Genomic DNA, 16,936 nt, shown 5'->3' on the forward strand with positions numbered 1-16,936 from the left:
TTTCTAACCCTGACATCTCCGAAGTACAACTTTCATTCATGTTCTTGGAAGACATCAAGAAAGAACTGTACTATTGTATGAGCAAATGGAATCTAAGAAGAATACCTTCAGGAAAATCCAGTGGTTTTGTTTTCAGCTCTGGGCTCCTATGCTGAAGTTAAAGTTGGAGCCCAAAGTGTCTAAATGATGATCTTCTCACAATCAAATAAGGGTGATATATAGATTTCTTATTTGTTTATTTTCTAAAAGTCAAGGAGTAAAGTCATACTGAGAAGTTACTACATGCCAGGCTATCTTCTAAATGCTTTAAATATATTAGTATATTGATCCTTGCAGTAACCATATGGCCTGAGGTAAATGTATATCAGATATACGTCTATATATCATCTTTATCTATATCTACCATCTATAGATAGATAGGAAAGACAGACATTGACACACGTATGTTCTATCTCTCTGGAGAAGTGTAAGTCATATCCAAGGCTCCATAGCTGAGGAGTAGAACTATCACAAGACACTTTATCTCATTCTAGAGTCCATGGAAGCTGACTACACATTCACTGTAAGTGAAAACAAAATAACAACGTGACAGGATGAAGGAGCTCATACTGCTCAGCTCACTAGTGTGGGAATGAATGACCCTGAAAGGTGGGCCTCTGGAGTGTGCACAAGGTTTCTGAGGGGGCCTGTCAGTAAGGGTGATTCTCAGGCCCCCTCCCTAGTAAGCCTGGGTATGTCCAAGAAACCCCCATGGTTTGCTTTGCTTATAATGGAGCCCAGAAAACTCCAAGATGTGCACCTGCTGTTATGAAGCTAAGAAGTAAGTGATGAGTGTCTCTCAGGTCACCCAGAATGATGAAGGTTCTGCTATCACATATATACATGGGAGTTTCTGTACTTAGTGACTGCTCATGTCCTAAAAGGCTCTCCAAGCTTTGACATCCAGACAGACACATAACATACACTGGGCCATCCCTTAATATCCTTAAGAAGTCTATGCCCTAGAAAGCATATAGAAGAATGTAAAATTCTATAAAGTCCAAAAGTTTCTAGACCCAGTACTAGCTTAATTTGCTCAAGTTCTGTAACTAAAGTATGTGGTGCCTCCAGCAACAAGGCCTTACTATCAAGTTCTGGGGGGCAACCAAGATCAAAGACAATAGTTTGTATTATTTTGGGCAGCTCCAGCACACCTATGACTCAAGAGGAAGCATCTTACTGGGTTTTTTGTTTGGCAGCCTATGGATAGAAGGAGAATTATTCCTTGTATAAGGTAACTCTAATTACGTGTGTGTGTGTGTGTGTGTGTGTGTGTGTGTGTGTGTGTGTAGCTTATACCATAGTAGGTTTCCACATGGCTTCCTTAAACATCTTTGCTGCTAGTTATTTCTCCTCCCACCCCTCCTTTGCTCTAATCTTTCATTCCTATCCCCACTTAAACCTCCCTCCCTCTTATTCTGCCTTCTCTCATCTATGTTTCTTACTGACTAGATTTCACAGTAGTAGAAGGTGCAATGCAGGTTTCTGGAGGAGAAAAGTCACCAACAGTCTTATCCAGCTGTGACACTTGGAGCTACAACAACACTACAACAACAACTGGCCTGCTAGGATAAGCCTGTGGGTGCAATAGTGGCATGGATGCTATTGGAGTAGCCAACCACTTTCTGATTAGCTTGAAGGCCTGCTTCACAGGAGGCAATACATGCTTTATGGGTACTACAAATCTGATGGAGAATCCATGGCTGGAGAGCTCAGAGGCCCCAGGCGTGAACCTACTATTGTTCCACAAAATGGACATAGTATCAGACTCACCTTGAAATGCACATGCTTATACCCACAGATTAGTGCAGCTTTCAGTCCCCATCAGAGAATCTTCTTTGCACAGTATAAGGTCAATAGACACAGAAACTCACAACTGGTCAAAGTACAGAGAATAAGTGTCTGTGGCATGCTTACCATAGACGGGATATTTATGTCATACCCCCTGGTCCCATGGCTCAAGGAACATCATGAAAGAAGGGTCAGAAAAATTGAGTCAGAACTTGGGACACACTGAAACAGTGTCTTCTGTACATGACAGAACTACTCTACTGATGGACTCACAGCATCTGTGGTTGCCTGCACAAGACCTGCGTAAGATGAACCCAGTCAATGTTCCAATACGGAGGGGTGGGGACTTGTGATCCCCCAACACTAACTAGCCCAGCATCTATTGACAGTTGATGGCTTTTGAGTGAGCGTGAAGGGACCCACGTACAGGGTGTTCCCCTCTGGAACCTGGATTAGGCACAGACCACACCCAAACTTCAATTTCCAAGCACAAACTGAAGAGCCCAGGAATATGAAAAAATTGTATGTCAATAGCCTGACAATGGCCTTAAAACAAGCTACCTGATCCTTTGCCTTATGTTCTCCCAGATACAGGAAAGCAGTTAGAACAGACCCAGGCTATGCAAACATCTTGAACTAATACCCTGTAATCAGAGGTTGTCAATCATGACACCAAGGTGCCCTGCACAGGGGTTGTGGATCCTAACACTAAAAATGCATGCATGAGAAGCTATAACTCCTGATATGTACTCTCTGCCCTGTGTATAACCTTTGGCTATAAAAAGATGCTTGTAGCCCCTCATGGGGTCACAGAGCCGAATAACTCTTTGTGGCCCTAACTACTTAGAAGTTTTGTTCCCCATGTTTTGTTTGTTTGTTTTTTAAATAAAATTGCTTCTGGTTAATAGACTTTGGTGATCTGCTCCCTGTTATTTGCAAAATTCCAGGACCCAACAAAACCAAATGTAAAGAGATCCCTTATTAAGCAAGGCAGAGAGACAAGTTGGCTGAATCTGAATCCCAGAAACGGCAGCAAATAGCTTTGCAAGTGTTCATTTTAAGAGAGAAAAGGGGGAGGTCTATTTTAGAACAACCTCCCCTTCTATGGTTTAGTTAGAATATTGGTAAATTCTGATTGGGCACTTTAATTAGGTTAGCCAAAAAAATGAATTTTGATTACTGAACCTTGAGGTTTTGATAGTTGGACCTTGGTGATCAGTCTCAAGAATGAGTCAGTGGCCAAGTAAGGGAATAGACCTTGGTGGCTAGCTTTAAGAATATAATCTAATGGTTTAGCAAGGTGGAAAAGGGTACAAGGCAAAAACCTGTTGGTACCATGTTCACCATGTTCGAGTCTGTGTTTGTCATGCTTGGGCCTGCTACAGCCCTCCAGAGGGAAGTCAGTTTTCTTTAGGTTGTGGTTCATAGTAGGTTGATTATATTCTAATAGAAGGCCCCATACCGTGCATATGTGGACAGAGCAAGTGGGCCTCAACAGTTTTAAAAAAATGACATGAAGTTGGGAAGAGTTAGAAGAGTTGGGGGAGGGAGGTGAATATAATCAAAATACAATGTATACATGTATAAAATTCTTAAAGAATCAATAAAAATATACGAAGAAAGAAAAATGTTAGCCAAGCAGTGGTGGCATGTGCCTTTAATTCCAGCACTTGGGAGGCAGAGGCAGGTGGATCTCTGTGAGTTTGAGGTCAGCCTGGTTTACAGAGTGAGTTCCAGGACAGCCAGGGCTGTTACACAAAAAAATCCTGCCTCAAAAACCAGTAAGCAAACAAACAAACAGAAAAGGAAGGAAGGAGGGAAGAAAGAAAGAACAAATGAAGGAAAGAAAGGAAGGAAGGAAGGAAGGAAGAAAGAGAGAGAGAAAGAGAAAGATCCCACAATGAAACAAACACAATCTCTGGACCTAGGCAGGAAGATACATGCAAAATCCTATGGGACAATCACATTGCTGCAGACTGTGGAATGCACACAGAAGAATAAGGCAGTGTGTGTGTGTGTGTGTGTGTGTGTGTGTGTAATGGGTATTTTCGGCTGTTAACCTGACTGCACCTGGAAATAACTAAAAACAAGGAGGCTGGGTACACCTTGATTTTTTTTTTCTTGGCTGAATTATTTTAAGTGGGAAGACCTACCCTAAGTCCAGGTCTTTTAAGGTGGGAAGATCCACCTTAAATCTGGACCACACCCTCAGATGGCAGCCTATATGAAAAACAGGGAGGGAGGAAGTGTGGCTCTGCCTGCTTGCCCTCACTCTTGCTTCACTGGTATTAGAGTCTACACCTTTGAGAGTCTGAAGATCAGCTGAGACATCCACCCTCACGGTCTAAACAACTGGAGTGGACTCTTGTACTTTCCACTGGTAGACAGCCTTTGTTAAACTAGCTGGACCATGTCCTGTAAGCTACTCTAATTGTGTGTGTGTGTGTGTGTGTGTGTGTGTGTGTGTGTGTGTGTGTGTGTGTGCTCCATCATCAGTTCTGTTCCTCTAGAGAACCCTGGATAACACAGTGTGGAATCTTACTCTATGAACATGGTCTATGACGCTCTATCCTACACTTGATTGTTGAATTGAAGCTCAGTGTAGCCCACTGGGAAGCTGGACAATCATGGCAGCATCAGACCAATGTGTATAGTTCTTAGGTGTTTGGAGAAGGGGTGTTGAACAAAGGAATGACCCTTAAAAGATACTTATGTCTCAGTCTTTGAAGCTTCTGTGTTAGCTTCCACTGCAAAGGGGGACCTTGCAGACATCACTAAATGAAGTATGTTGAGGTGGAGAGATTTTCCTGGCTCATCTGGCAGGTTCAGTGTGATCACAAGGGTCCATATAGGAAGGAAGCAAGTAGGTCAACATCAGGAGTGGGTGAGAGAAGAGACAGATTTGAAGGTATGACACTTCTGATTTCAAAGGTGAAGGAAGAGCCTTAAGCAAAAGACTACTAGAGACTGGAAAAGACAAGGGAGTCTTTGACATCCAGAACACCAAGATACTGAAGCTGTGTTACGAGCCACTAGATTTGACATAGCAATAGGAAAGACTCACAACAGCTTCTGCCAACTTTGTGTGGGATCACCTAATAGTTTCTCCAGGAGAATAAACAGACACACTGGCAGCCTGACACTCCATGTCTTATGCCCAGTAAGCATCTCTGGGTCTACAGCAGCTATTGAAAAGCTTATCATTTTTATTCATGAGGAGATAGATTTAAGGTAAAAAATGCTTAAAGAGGTAAGAATCACTGTATTAAGACTTTTGTATTTTAAAAAATGTGAACATTTAATACTTTACATAAATGTCATGATTTAAAACATATAAATTTAGTGACAGCTTTTTAAAAGTGTACTGTGGAGTATCTGATTTAGGCATGTGATTTTACATAAAATTCATACTAAGTGGATGGATGTGGTGGTGCGAACTCATAAACTCAGCACTCAGGGAGCAGAGGCAGGAGGATCACTGCAAAGTTGGGATAAGCCAGAGTTACATAACAAGACTGTTTCAAAACAAAGAACAGCAAAAACAAACAAGAAAAATCGCATCCTAAGTTAGGTTACATTCCCATTTTGGAATGTTGAAAAAGAACTAATTAACTATATCACTTATATTCTGTATTTAAAAGAATATCGTAAGTATTCAGAAAGTTTGCTTGCCCTGTCACATTATTAATGGACTAGATAGAAATAAAATCTGTGGAACATATAAATATTGCATTAAATATATTGAACTAAATTATGATGAGATAAATATCATCCAAAAATTTTCTAATGAATTTTTTTCATACAGTACATTCTGGTCACAGTTTCCTGCCCCTCCTTCCCTCCCTGATCCCTCCCACCTCCCCACCCATCCATCCTGATTCCTTCTTTTGCTCTCTTATTGAGTTCATTTTAAGGTAACTTCTAGAAACTAAGAGATCAGTCAGTAAAATAATAAAATTAGCAAACTGAACTCAAAGGCTTAAGGAGGAATTAGGCCCTTCGACTTACAAATGCACTAAATGAATTATTAATTATATTTCTTATACATGAGCCCCTTGCTCAAGTATACTGATACCATGTCAACAGTCTGAAGGGCATTTGATACTAAGCTCAAGCAAAGTCACCCCGTATAAGTTACACAGGAAGGTGGACGTTTCTGTTTGGGTTACGTTTTCTTTCTTTTACATTGTAATGGGGACAGCTCTCTTATTTGACCTTTGAATGACAGGTCCTTTTTGTTCTCATGCGATGTCTTTATGATGAATGTTGTCAAACTAACTGGATCACCCACCAGGGAGATAAAATATGTGCCCAGGGTCACAGCAAGGCTGGCCTTCAGATTTTCAGGGGAAATTAATAATTGGTAAAACAGAAAATAACAATAACAAAAACCTCAAGAAACCCAAACCAGAAATAAACTTTTCATGAAAAAGACTAGGATTATGGTTCAGAGGTATTTTTAATTTTGAAAGATCTATCCCAACGAAGCCGCCTGGTTGTTGTGGGCTTAGGGTCTCTAAGGATTGTCACCACTCTGGGCAGAAGACATAGAACCCAACAGTTCATCAGTGCCAGGGCCTGGACTTGACTAAAAGTGAGTTGACTAGGTCCTCACTTACCATCTCTTGGTGGCAGGTGTTTTCCATACTTACCGAGCAGGGCAGCAGGTTCTTTTTCAGTTGTAGAGGTGTGTAAAGCCGGTATCTCTGCCACTGGAGCGATCGATCACTCAGTCAGTCAAGTGCTCATTATACAAACATGAAGTCCTGCGCCTGAGCGTCAGATCCTAAACTTAAAAGCTGGGGATGGTGGTGTGCGCTTGTAATCTGTGCTGTGGGGGCAGATCCTAGGGACTCATTCCACAGTCAGCCTAATTGGACAGTCCCAGGCCAGTAAGAGATCTTGTCTCAAAACACAAGGTGGGAAACAAGATGTGAAGTTCCACATCTCCCATCAGCTCCAGCACAGTGGTTGCCAAGGGCCGGGGCAGGAGGCAGAGCAATCCTGAATCCCATAAGTTCTACTGGTGCTTGGGGAGGTCTGCATTCCAAAGTGGCTTCAAAACAAGCTGTGGAATGCGGCAAGGGGAGGGGCTGAGGAACTGAAAGCAGATCAGATCTGACCCCTGGGAAGGCCCTCAGGTGTGTGGATAGTGTCACAACTTAAAGGGAAAGCTGTAGACCCAGGTCGGAGGAGGCTTTAGCTGACACAGGACAATACCTGACTGACCCTCAGAGATGACTGAAGATAGAACCTCCATAAACACCACAGAGGGAAAGGACTTAGTCCTCCACCAAACACTGAAAACACCACCATTGAGAAAGAAAGAAAGAAAAAAAGGAACTACAGTCTTAAAAACAAAAAAAAAAAAGAAAGAAAAACTCAGCCAACGAACTCACTCCAGATACGTTTGGTGAAGAAATAGAAATAACATGAAAAAACAAACAACAAACAAACAAACAACTGAAATGCGTCACTAACCCTGTAATGTCACCTGATCAAAACGACTTTGAGGAACCTCCGAAGAATTCAAAAGAATGATTCAAGGTATATTCCAACAATGCAAAGAAGATAGAACTCTACTCCAGGAGGACAGGACTGAAATGAGGAAGTTCATCCAAGACACGGAAAATTCAATCTGATACGATCCTGGGAATGAAAACAACAAGCCAAATCCAAAGCCTGGAGGAAAGCCTTGCTAATGGACTAGAAAGCAGGTGCTCAGAGATGGGAGACACGGCAACGGGACTGGAGTACTCAGTGAAGACCAAATTGAATAATAAATCCGGAACCTCATCAAAAGATGCGATTTTTGGATTGTGGGAGAAGGCCAGCAGAACAAAGGCATAGAGAACATTTCCAATAACATTGTAGAAAAGATTTCCTAAACTTAGAGAAAAATAGGCCCATCAAGTACAAAAGCCACACAGAATTCTAAATAGACAGGACCGCAAAAGAGGCTCCGCATGCCATATTGTAAATAAAACATTAGAAACATGGAGACAATGTAAAGGGAATTAAAAGCCGCAAGAGGCAAATGTCAAGTCACTTATAAAGGTGCGCACATTTAAATACAACCTGGTTATTTGACAAAAGCTTTTAAAGCCGGAAAAGCCTGGAAAGATGCATTCCAAGTTCTGAAAGACAATTGTCAACCCAAAATAGCATGCCCAGCAAAAATTTCTATTAAAATGAAAAAAAAAAATAGAAACTTTCCCTGATGAAAGCAGATGAAAGAATTTATGACCCCTTATCCAGTTCTATGTAGGATGCTGGAAGGAATACTTCAGTCTGAAAACAAGGATAAACACCCCAAAGAGGTTACAGAGAATAGACAAACAATTTTAGGATAGTTAATTAAAAAAAAAAAAAAGACTAAGAAAACACCACAAAACAACAAAACCCAGGAGTTAATGTACATTGTTCTATAATAACTCCATATCAATGGTCTCAAGTCCTCAAGAGACACAGGAGAGCAGATAGGATTAGAAGAAATCAAGAGCTATCTGTTTGCAGTCTCTAAGAAATACAGCTCACCTACAACGGACACCGTCTGAGGCTAACAGGGTAGAAAAAGATGCTCAAAACAAAGGGAACTAAGAAATAAGCAGGTGTGGCTGGTTACCCAGGATCAGACAAAATAGACTTCAAGTCAAAACTAGCCAGAAGAGCAAAGAGGGTCATTTACATCCCTTAAAGGAAAAAAATCCATCAATAGGATAGTAGAATTCTAAACATATATGCACTAAACACAATTTCATAACAGAAATACTATTTAGTCTATAACTACTGGTTAACCCCAACATAGTGATAGTGAGTGACTTCAATACCCCACTTGCACCAATAGACAGGTCATCTGGAAAAAAAATACTAAACAAAAAAAGAACCATGGATTTAAATATCAGCCTAAATCAAATGGACTTAATAGATACCTACAGCACATTTCACCAAAACACTCTTCTTAGAAACTTACGGAACTTTCTCCAAAATTGACCACCTATTAAGACACAAAGCACGTCTCAACAAATATAAGACAATTGAAATAATATCCTGCAGCTATCTGACCAGGATAGACTAGAGTGGGGTATCAACAACAATGCAAACTATAGACACAGACTCATGGAAACTAAATAAGACACCACTCCAATATCTTACTCCCAAATCTTTATTGGTTAATAGAACAACTTGGATAAAAACAACAATGGCTCCCAAAGGGAGTGGCATTAATGGGAGGTGTGGCCTTGTTGGAGGAAGTATGTCACCATGGTGGCAGGCTTTGAGGGTTCATATATGCTCAAGCCACGCCCAGTGAGACAGACTACTTCCTGTTGCCTGCTGATCAAGATGTAGGACTCTCAGCTCCAGCACCATGTCTGCCTGCACACCACCATGTAGCACCTTGATGATAATGGACTAAACCTCTGAAAATGTAAGTCACCCCAGTTAAATGTTTTTCCCTTATAAGAATTGCCTTGGTCATGGTGTCTCTTCACAGCAGTAGAAACCCTAAGACAGGAAAGTTTGGAGAAAGGTAAGGATGTAATACATTATAATCTCAAAAATATAGAGGAAAAAACCCTAAAGATGTTTGTATTTGAATGTTAATCAAATACAAACCAGAAGCCAAGAGAACCATACATGGTTTGGATGTGGTCACGATATTTATTTATAATATGTTTCACATATATTAACAATAGAGGATGACACTTGTTCATACACCGAGTATACTGTGCTCTGGTATTTCTGTGGAGTTGGAGAACACTGTCAGGGTTTTCCTAATCTCTTTGGTCTTGGAAAGCTTGGGCAGGCTTTCTCAGGCAAAACGTCTTGTGACCACAGCTTCAGCACTTCCACTTCAGAAAGAAGTAACAAAAGGTGGACTCGTGGAAGGTCAGGAAGACTCGGGCGTCTTATATGCCAGTTTATTTTTCACACAAATGCCAAAGACCACAGGAAACCCGGCAGGGTATTAGGCTCACAGCCTGAAGGGAAGTCATATCATTGGCCAAAGTTTTCATGTGAGAGGTGGTCGATCTCCATGGCTCAGAATCTGCTTCTGTAGTTCTCTCGAGTCCGCTTAGGGGTGCTGAAGGCCATGGGTATGCCGAGGGGTGTTAAGGCTATGATCTTGCTGTATATCCTTTGTCTTGATACTGGTAAACTTGGGTATCTTTGAGGAGATCTTGACAAAACAGCAAGAGACCCTCCCTTTCCCAGTGTCTCTACGTAAGGAAGCTATTGGTGGACCCTCCCAATGATTGAAAGGAGTCCAAGGCACCATGGACCAGAGTAAAGCATATTACCAACAACAGCAGGAAGAAATGAGTCCAGCTACTATCCAAAAAAGGCATGTCTACAAATAAGTGTTAATAGTGGGTCTTACTCTAGCCAAGTGATTTTATCCATTATGAATTATCTATCTGTTACTCCCTTTTATTGTTTATATTTTTTACTCTGAAGATTACTTTAAAAACATATAATATTAGCACCAAGGCAACATATTTCTTCCCAGAGATCACATGAAACGGAATAGATACGATAATAAGCAGTTGGTACAATCTGTGATGTTGCTAACTCACTTCTTGGCTAATGAAACATTCCCACAATTGCCAAAAATACCCTTATTCAACTCACGTAGCACCTTGATGACAGCTAGATTGTTAAAAAAAATAATTACAATTCTCAAAATGTAACAGTAAAAACACATTTTCAGGTAAAAAGTAAACAACAGTGTACCGTGATAATGAAGGGTCACTTTGTCATATACTACATATAATGTAGAGTACGTAAAATGCAGCGGTCTGACTGCAAGGGAGGGCGTCATGCACAGGCAGTCACAATAAAATCATTTTACGTACAAAAATATTACATCACAATAAATAATTTCAAACATAAATATTAAACTTTACATCATTAGGGTATTCCACAGGTTGAGTATCCCTTATTGAAATGCTTGAGACCATTAGTGTGTATGCCGGACATTTCAAAGACTTGGTGATATTCTCATATAAAAAATGAGATACCTTGGGGATGGGATTCAAATCTGAACATAGTATTCATTTATGCTTCTTTCTTTTAAGTGGCGTTGGGCTTACTAGGAGGTTTTAGTATAGCTTTTAAGCAGTAGGGTACTCAGGTAGAGAGCAATACTTGCCCAAGAACGTGGGATATGGACTTCATTGGTGTTTCCCATGCACCTTTACATACATGACAGAAATGTAATTTTATATGGTACGTCAACAAATTTTGTGTATAAAACAAAGTTTCATGGCATGAAATTTTCCATTTGAGATCTCATGTTGGCACTCAAAAGGTTTCAGAACTTGGAGCATTTCAGACTTTAAATTTTGGGATAAGGGATGCTCAATCTGTATATATATATTTATATATATTTATATATATGCATATGTACACTCATATACACACACGTTCACACACACAAGCAGACAGGTCCGCACACACACACACAGATGCACCCAAAGTTAAGGTGGAGGTATTGAATTACTATCCTTCATCCATTCCATAATAGTTTCCTCTTCAGAGCCCCTAAAAGAAAAAACTAAGAGTTACACACCTTCTCTGCCAAAGGCTGAAAGCCGAGAGCAGGCGACTAGGCACTTTCACATGCAGAGTTACCAAGTGTCACTTAGGGTCTTCTCCAGGTTACAAAGTGAACTCTTACTTATTTGGTTATCTCTTTACTTATTTGTTTGCTCTGAGCAACACAGAAGTGGGCTGGGGATGCAGCTCAGTGGTGGGGTGTCTGTCTAGTAGTGTGAGGTCTCGGGTTTGACCTCCAGCACCACAGAAGAAGGAGAGCAGCAAGTGGCATAGTGAGGAGAGGCACTTGCCGGAAGGCGAGAACTGACACCTGTGGGTTGTCTGCAGATCCACAGGCATGCGGAGGCATGTGCATGCACCAACACATACATACATACATAAATAAATGAACGCAACTTAAAAAGAAAGGAAAAAAAGAACGATTACAAAAGAATAAAAGAGAAAAAAGCTCAGTGCCTAGAAAGCTCATCTGAGATAACATTCAAATGTTAGGACGTTTCTTTCTAGTCTTCTTACATACATGTGAATTTATACATGTAAATTTTGTACATATGTACCCATATTTTATGACAGATAACATATATAAGAAAAGCAGATATAAAGAGCATATGGAAATGGGGTCTCTAGTGTATACCTGCTGAGTTTTGCCTACTTCCACCCCATCTCTCCTTTTTAGATCCTAAGTACCTGCCTCCTGCGTGTGTGCGTGTATGCATGTGAGTGCGCGTGTGCACGCGCGTGCGTGTGTGTGTGTGTGTGTGCGCACACGTGTGCGTGTGTTATTGTCTAGCCCAGGCTGCCCTGGAACTCATACACTATTGTTTTGTTCACTGTGCCTGTTCTAAGGGTCAAACCCCATGCCTTGTTCATGTTGAGAAAGTGTTTTATCACTGAGCTGCAGTCCCAGGCCAAATCTCTTCCTGCTCTTAGAAGTGATCCTCTTCCAAAAGAAGTTGTCAGTGACTCTCAGTAGGCACAAGATCTCAGGCTCCAGACACCCTACTTTGGAACTGACCATGTGACCTCACCAGAGATAAGGAGAGGTGTTATTTATTATTATTATTATTATTTTTTTTTTTTTGTGTGTGTGTGTGTGGTATGTGCTTTGCTTGCCTGTATGTCTGGGTGTCACATGTGTGCCTGGTGCCCTTGGTGGCCAGAAGGGAGTATCAGATTTCTGAACTGGAGTTACAGATGGAGCTGCCATGTGGGTGCTGGGAATGGAACCCAGGTCAACTGGAAAAATAGCCAGTGCTCTTAACTACTGAGCCATCTCTCCAACCCGAGGAGAGTTATTTTGCAGACTGGTTGTGGACAGCATTTAGTTTAATCAGGAGCTATAATGATGATATAATCTCAGCAAGGCCTGGGTGTGGGAAAGATGGCATGCCGAGAAGAAGCATCATGAGGGACTCCCTGCTGATCGATGGAGAAGGATAGTACTGTGGAACCCTATGCAGCTATGAAGAGGGCACAGCACACAAGCATCTCAGTTAGTTAATGTATTTTCTTTCCCCTTTGCAACACAAACAGTACTAATTTAAGGTTGCAATTCTGCCCAGATGTGGTGGTGTGCAACTGCAATCCCAGCACTTGGGAGACAGAGGCACAAAGACCCCAAGTTTGAGGCTAGCTTGGGCTAATAAGCAAGAGCCTGTTTTAAAAAATACATAAAAAGAATACTTTCAATATTGATGTTTACTTAAATATTTGTCAAATAGCAACTCGTGTGTTGGAACAGGAACGAGCTTTGGAGGGAACTGAATAGGCTACTGGAAGTCACAGGGAAGGTGTTAGACAGTCACAAAGGTTGGTTAAACTGCACCATGTAGCTGAAGGTACCAGGATAATGAAAAGTGAGCAGTTTAGTCTTTTGTCCAGCAGAGGGAGCATTTGTTGGCATAAGTCTTCTGTGGAGTTTGATAGACTAGAGATTCTGATTTCTTGTATACACAGGGCGGGGGTCTAAGATCCGCATTTATAACAAGATCTCAGATGACGCCGAGCTGTTGGCCCCACTCTGAGTGGCAAATCTGTGACACTGTAGTCATTGAGAGCAATGCTGTTGGCATAAGCTGTCACTGTGACCTTAAGGAAACTAACGGTTGTGAGCCTCAACTTCCTCTACTGCAAAATAAGACAAGAGCTCTGCCTCACGATTTCCTTGTGAGGATTGGATGAAACCATGCCTGTAAGTTGCTCAGCACAGTGGGAGCTTGATAAACACCAGCACTATTGTGATCATTATATTCTCGAAGTGTTTATCTCAGCCCCCTACATCACAATTCCCAATATTCAAAACATAGATCTCTGGATATACCAGAGACCTTAGGAAGTAAGACTTCTGGAGGTGAGGCCCAGCAGGCGGCGTTTTCAACTAGCAATACAGAGGAACTGAATGTATGAGGCCTGAGGACTTGGGTTCAAGGGTGAGGGACAGGTGGCTGCAGGCACAGAAAGACAGATAAACAAGATTGTTACTATTGGGCCAACTTCATAATACTTGACAGTAGCCCTGTCTGGAGGAAAGGACACTCACTCATATTTGTTCATCATTAGGCTACAGAGTAAAATGAAAGGGGAGGTGGGGAGGGGGAAGGACTTACCTTAGTTATGAAACTCGCACCTCCAGGCCCGTGCCCGAGGATGGAGTACACTTCCCACAGTAACCGCCGCATTTCCCAACAACCCGGGTACCATCCTGCAAAAACAGGTATCCTCTTAGATGACTTGGGAGGTTAGTGATTTGCGGGGGCTTGCCATGGTTTGGAGGGAAATGAATATTTGCACCTGTAGTAAGTGTTGAAATGAAACTCAGCACAGCCATGCTGGTCTAATTGCGTAGGCCAGTGGACTAGGCTCACAGGGTCAAGTTCAGACACCTACTGCCTGCTTCTGGAGTGGTTTTTACCTTTTTGTTGGTTTGTCTGAGATAAAGCAAGGGTTTTGCTATGCATCCCGGGCTGGCCTCAATCTCCCAGGTTTGGGATTGTAGATATACATCTCCATGCCTTGTTAGTTTTGACTTTTCTATACAGTTGAGAAAAATCAAACTAAGACTAGTGTGTCTTGACACCTAAAAGTTGTAAAAAAAAATTCAAATTTTGGCACGGCCAGCATGCATCATTTATGTACCGACAGCCTGTAGCTGCTTTCACGCTGTAATAAGAGGAATGAGTAGTTTCCAGCTTCATGCTGCTGCCCAGCACACCATGAATCCCAGCAGCACAACCCAGCACTCCAGAGTGCGAGGTGGACTGCGAGATTATAACATTTCATACTACAGCTGTGATGGTGAATCTCCATTGTCGGCATGTCTGGATTTTAGAATCACCTAGAAACACAATTCTGGATGTGTTTCAGAGGAGGGAACACCCACTCTAAATACAGGCTCAGAGCGCAGACTGAATTACAGCCCAGAAGAGTCAGAAAACACGATGGCGTTTTCCCCATCCGTCTTTGTACTTTCTGACCATAGATGCAATGTGATAGCCATCTTACTGCTGTGACCATGCCTTCCTCCCCATGATGGACTGTACCCTTAGACGGACCCACAACAAACCCTTCCTCCTCTCCCTTGCTTTTGCTGGATACTTTGTCCTAGCCATGGGACAAGTAACTAATCCACCAGGCTGTTGCCCTGTGATACATCAAGAAAAAGATGAGGACAGCGGGTTTTAAATGTCATGCTTCTAATAGACAGGGGCATGTGGCGTGTTCTGTAATCAATTTCAGGCAACAAATCACTGTGTTTGTTACACAACGGCAGTACAGATGTGCTTAAGGAAACATGGACTGATACCACCACACTAAGCTCTTACCACAATATTTCCAACTTACAAGAAAGCGGCGGTCAAAATGTGGAAAATTTAAGATAGAATGTCAACACAGCATGCTTTTTTCACATACAAAAAATGCAAGAGTAGGTACATTCCATGTGGCTCAATTGTTAGTGAAATAAGAAAAAAATATACCGACTGAGTTAAATATGTTTTGTTTAACAGCAAGAACTGAAGAAGCGGTTCCAGAGGAAATAACGTGGCCTAAAAAGACCCACCCCTTTGGCAAGAAGAAGGGATTCTTGCAAGCCCTGAGAATGGGAGTCCAGTCATCAGTCAGTTAAGAGTAAGGCAGACAGATCACGTTGTGTAGTTTTTCTCCGGCTCCTGGTGAGTCGACAGATCTTGCTGTTTCTCTGAGGAGGCAGTCCTCATTCTGCAGCCCCTTAGGATGGACGTCTGTGCCCCGTCTCTGTGGAACAGACTCAGATGCAAAGGTGTCCAAGACGCTGAGAGAGAGCCAGAGCAGAGGGACTGAGCTGGTGGTCACTTTTCTTGTTGGTCACTTTTCTTGTCGGCATGACAAAACACCCAAGGGAAGCAGACGCGTGGAGGAGAACCGGTCGTTTTGGGGCCCGCAGTTTGAGAGTACAGTCCCACACATTCGTTCGTCCGGACAGGCACGGCAGCAGGGGAGCGAGGCAGCTGGTCACACTGAGAGATAAATGCTGGTGCTCAGCTCACAATCTCCTTTTCCTCGGTCTGGGAGCCCAGCCCATGTGATGTCACCACCCAGTTTTGAGATTAGTTTTGTTGAGACCTTGAGCCCGAACACTTGACTTATCCCATTGTACAGGAATGTAAGAACTTAGCATCAGCCAATTTTTTTGAGTAAGTTTCTTGAGGTGAGAGATGAGAATTAAAACTGTTCCCTGCCACTACAAGTGAACCCTTAGTGGCTTTGAACATTATCTTTGCTACCAAGTCCATAGTAGTCCTTAAGAAACTTTACCCTATAACTGAGGAAAAAGTTTTATAGGTAAAACTTATGCTATGTTGTTGCTGGAGAGCTTCTCTCCAGGTCCCACCAAGCCCCGCAGTCCTACAACCCATGTATAAAATAATCACTCAGACGCTTACATTATTTATAAACTGTATGGCCGTGGCAGGCTTCTTGCTAACTGTTCTTATATCTTAAATTAACCCATTTCTATAAAGATTATAGAATGTTGCCACGTGGCTCGTGGCTTACCGGCATCTTTACATGCTGCTTGTCCTGGCGGTGGCTGGCAGTGTCTCCCCCTCCTTCTTCCTGTTCCCTCAATTCTCCTCTCTGTTAGTCCTGCCTATACTTCCTGCCTGGCCACTGGCCAATCAGTGTTTATTTATACAGAACGATATCCACAGCACTTCCCCTTTTCTTCTTTTTCAAAAAGGAAGGTTTTAACTTTAACATAGTAAAATTACGTATAATAAAACAATTACCGAGCAAGAATTACAGTTACAATATTAAAGAAGATATCCTATCTATCTTATATTGGTGAGTTTAAGGTTTTATATCTAACTTATCTTTTATCATAACTAAGGAAAATTGTAAGTATCTAGTCTTCAACCACAAAGCTGAGGGCAGGAGCCACCCAATTTGCCCCACGTTGGGTGCCAGATATTGGTGAAATTATTAAGGCCACTCCACGTAGTTAAAAGGAAAGTTTATCAGTGGCATAACTTACAAATGAAGGGATAGGTAGGTCGCAGGGTCTGGGGAA

At 42.0% G+C, this 16,936-nt stretch overlaps 1 protein-coding gene across 1 annotated transcript in view; it reads right to left on the reverse strand.

The window, feature by feature from the left end:
- Positions 1–9,731: 9,731 nt before the first annotated feature.
- Adamts9 (ADAM metallopeptidase with thrombospondin type 1 motif 9) overlaps positions 9,732–16,936 on the reverse strand; it is a 168,628-nt gene continuing 161,423 nt past the window's right edge. Inside the window, exons 39-40 of the mRNA XM_059258235.1 lie at positions 13,998–14,092; positions 9,732–11,376 (exon numbers count right to left, since the gene is read on the reverse strand). Of these exons, the coding sequence (XP_059114218.1) occupies positions 14,003–14,092 (90 nt within the window). The 3' untranslated portion in view covers positions 9,732–11,376; positions 13,998–14,002. The remainder of the gene's footprint in view (positions 11,377–13,997; positions 14,093–16,936) is intronic.

Source organism: Peromyscus eremicus, chromosome 3 (genome assembly GCF_949786415.1).
Source record: "Peromyscus eremicus chromosome 3, PerEre_H2_v1, whole genome shotgun sequence".
Classification (NCBI taxonomy): domain Eukaryota; kingdom Metazoa; phylum Chordata; class Mammalia; order Rodentia; family Cricetidae; genus Peromyscus; species Peromyscus eremicus.